The sequence below is a fragment of the Manacus vitellinus genome, unplaced genomic scaffold, assembly GCF_001715985.3.
Source record: "Manacus vitellinus isolate BGI_N305 unplaced genomic scaffold, ASM171598v3 scaffold_12_pilon, whole genome shotgun sequence".
In the NCBI taxonomy this organism is placed as follows: domain Eukaryota; kingdom Metazoa; phylum Chordata; class Aves; order Passeriformes; family Pipridae; genus Manacus; species Manacus vitellinus.
In genome coordinates, this window is record NW_021938949.1 from 10,524,215 (window position 1) to 10,525,134 (window position 920).

The window sequence follows — 920 nt, forward strand, 5'->3', positions numbered from 1 at the left end:
ACCCTCGCAATGGTTCTTTGAAAGCTGTAAGTCTCGTGTGTGCCTCCGTATACTCTAATCAGGAAAAGTTCACCTCGCATTTGAAAGGAAAAAAACCCAAAACACCCTGCTGAATAAAGAATTGATCTTGAACCATCTTAATTGTAAGTTGAAAGAGATTCACAATTTGCATCGCAGGGAATAGTATTCAGTCTGATTGCTTTTTTATTTAAACAATTTATGGATTTTTTTAAGAATAGTGATGATTTGCTTTTACTGTAGCAAAAATAATTATTAAAGGGCAAAAACTGGTCAAGAAAACTGTCTTGGTCTCTTATACCAAACCTGACAGGTTTTAAGCCCCCTAATCTGTTGGTAAGCAGTGGCTAATGCACACAGAGGCAGGAGTGCCCTGTGTGTGATACACATTAAAGGAATTCCATAGCTCCCTGTCACCCCGTTGTACAGAGCAAGACAGTGCAGACTGGTGAACCCACTGCCAGCTTGCACTGGTCCCTGGTCTTACTGGAGTGCAGGGAATTGGAGATATATCCAGGTATTCCCAGCACTGGAGAGCCAGGGTGAATTTGGGGTGGTTCAGCTCTGACCATTCTGACTCCATTTGTGCTGGTGGAATGACATGAAAGAACTGGAATACACAGAATCTGCCCAGTTTAAATGTGACTTTGTATGGTTTGTGGTTGCTGCACCTGTAATTGCCAACTTTTATATGTGTGCATCTTTTCTATCTGTAATATCACTTCATTCACAAATTGGATGAAAATGTTTCGTATTTCCTCACATTTTGAGTGTTCATTTCCTTCTGTTTGAATTTTTCTACAGGTCCTGGATGGCAGTGTCATCACAGCAAAGCGAACAGCTGCAGTTTCTGCCATTGCTACCAAGGTGTGTCTTCTGTTCTCTGAAGTGGGGCAGAGTTA

The 920-nt window shown here is 41.5% G+C and overlaps 2 protein-coding genes across 2 annotated transcripts in view; one reads left to right on the top strand and one right to left on the bottom strand.

Moving 5' to 3' along the window:
* The window catches only part of LOC103761507 (cytochrome b-c1 complex subunit 2, mitochondrial), a 13,780-nt gene extending 13,179 nt beyond the window's left edge, over positions 1-601 (bottom strand). Inside the window, exon 1 of the mRNA XM_018067359.2 lies at positions 506-601. Coding sequence (XP_017922848.2) covers positions 506-601 — 96 coding nt within the window. The remainder of the gene's footprint in view (positions 1-505) is intronic.
* An 18-nt stretch (positions 602-619) lies between these two features.
* The window catches only part of LOC103761506 (ketimine reductase mu-crystallin), a 5,295-nt gene continuing 4,994 nt past the window's right edge, over positions 620-920 (top strand). The window contains exons 1-2 of the mRNA XM_029957839.1: positions 620-691; positions 823-885. Of these exons, the coding sequence (XP_029813699.1) occupies positions 620-691; positions 823-885 (135 nt within the window). The remainder of the gene's footprint in view (positions 692-822; positions 886-920) is intronic.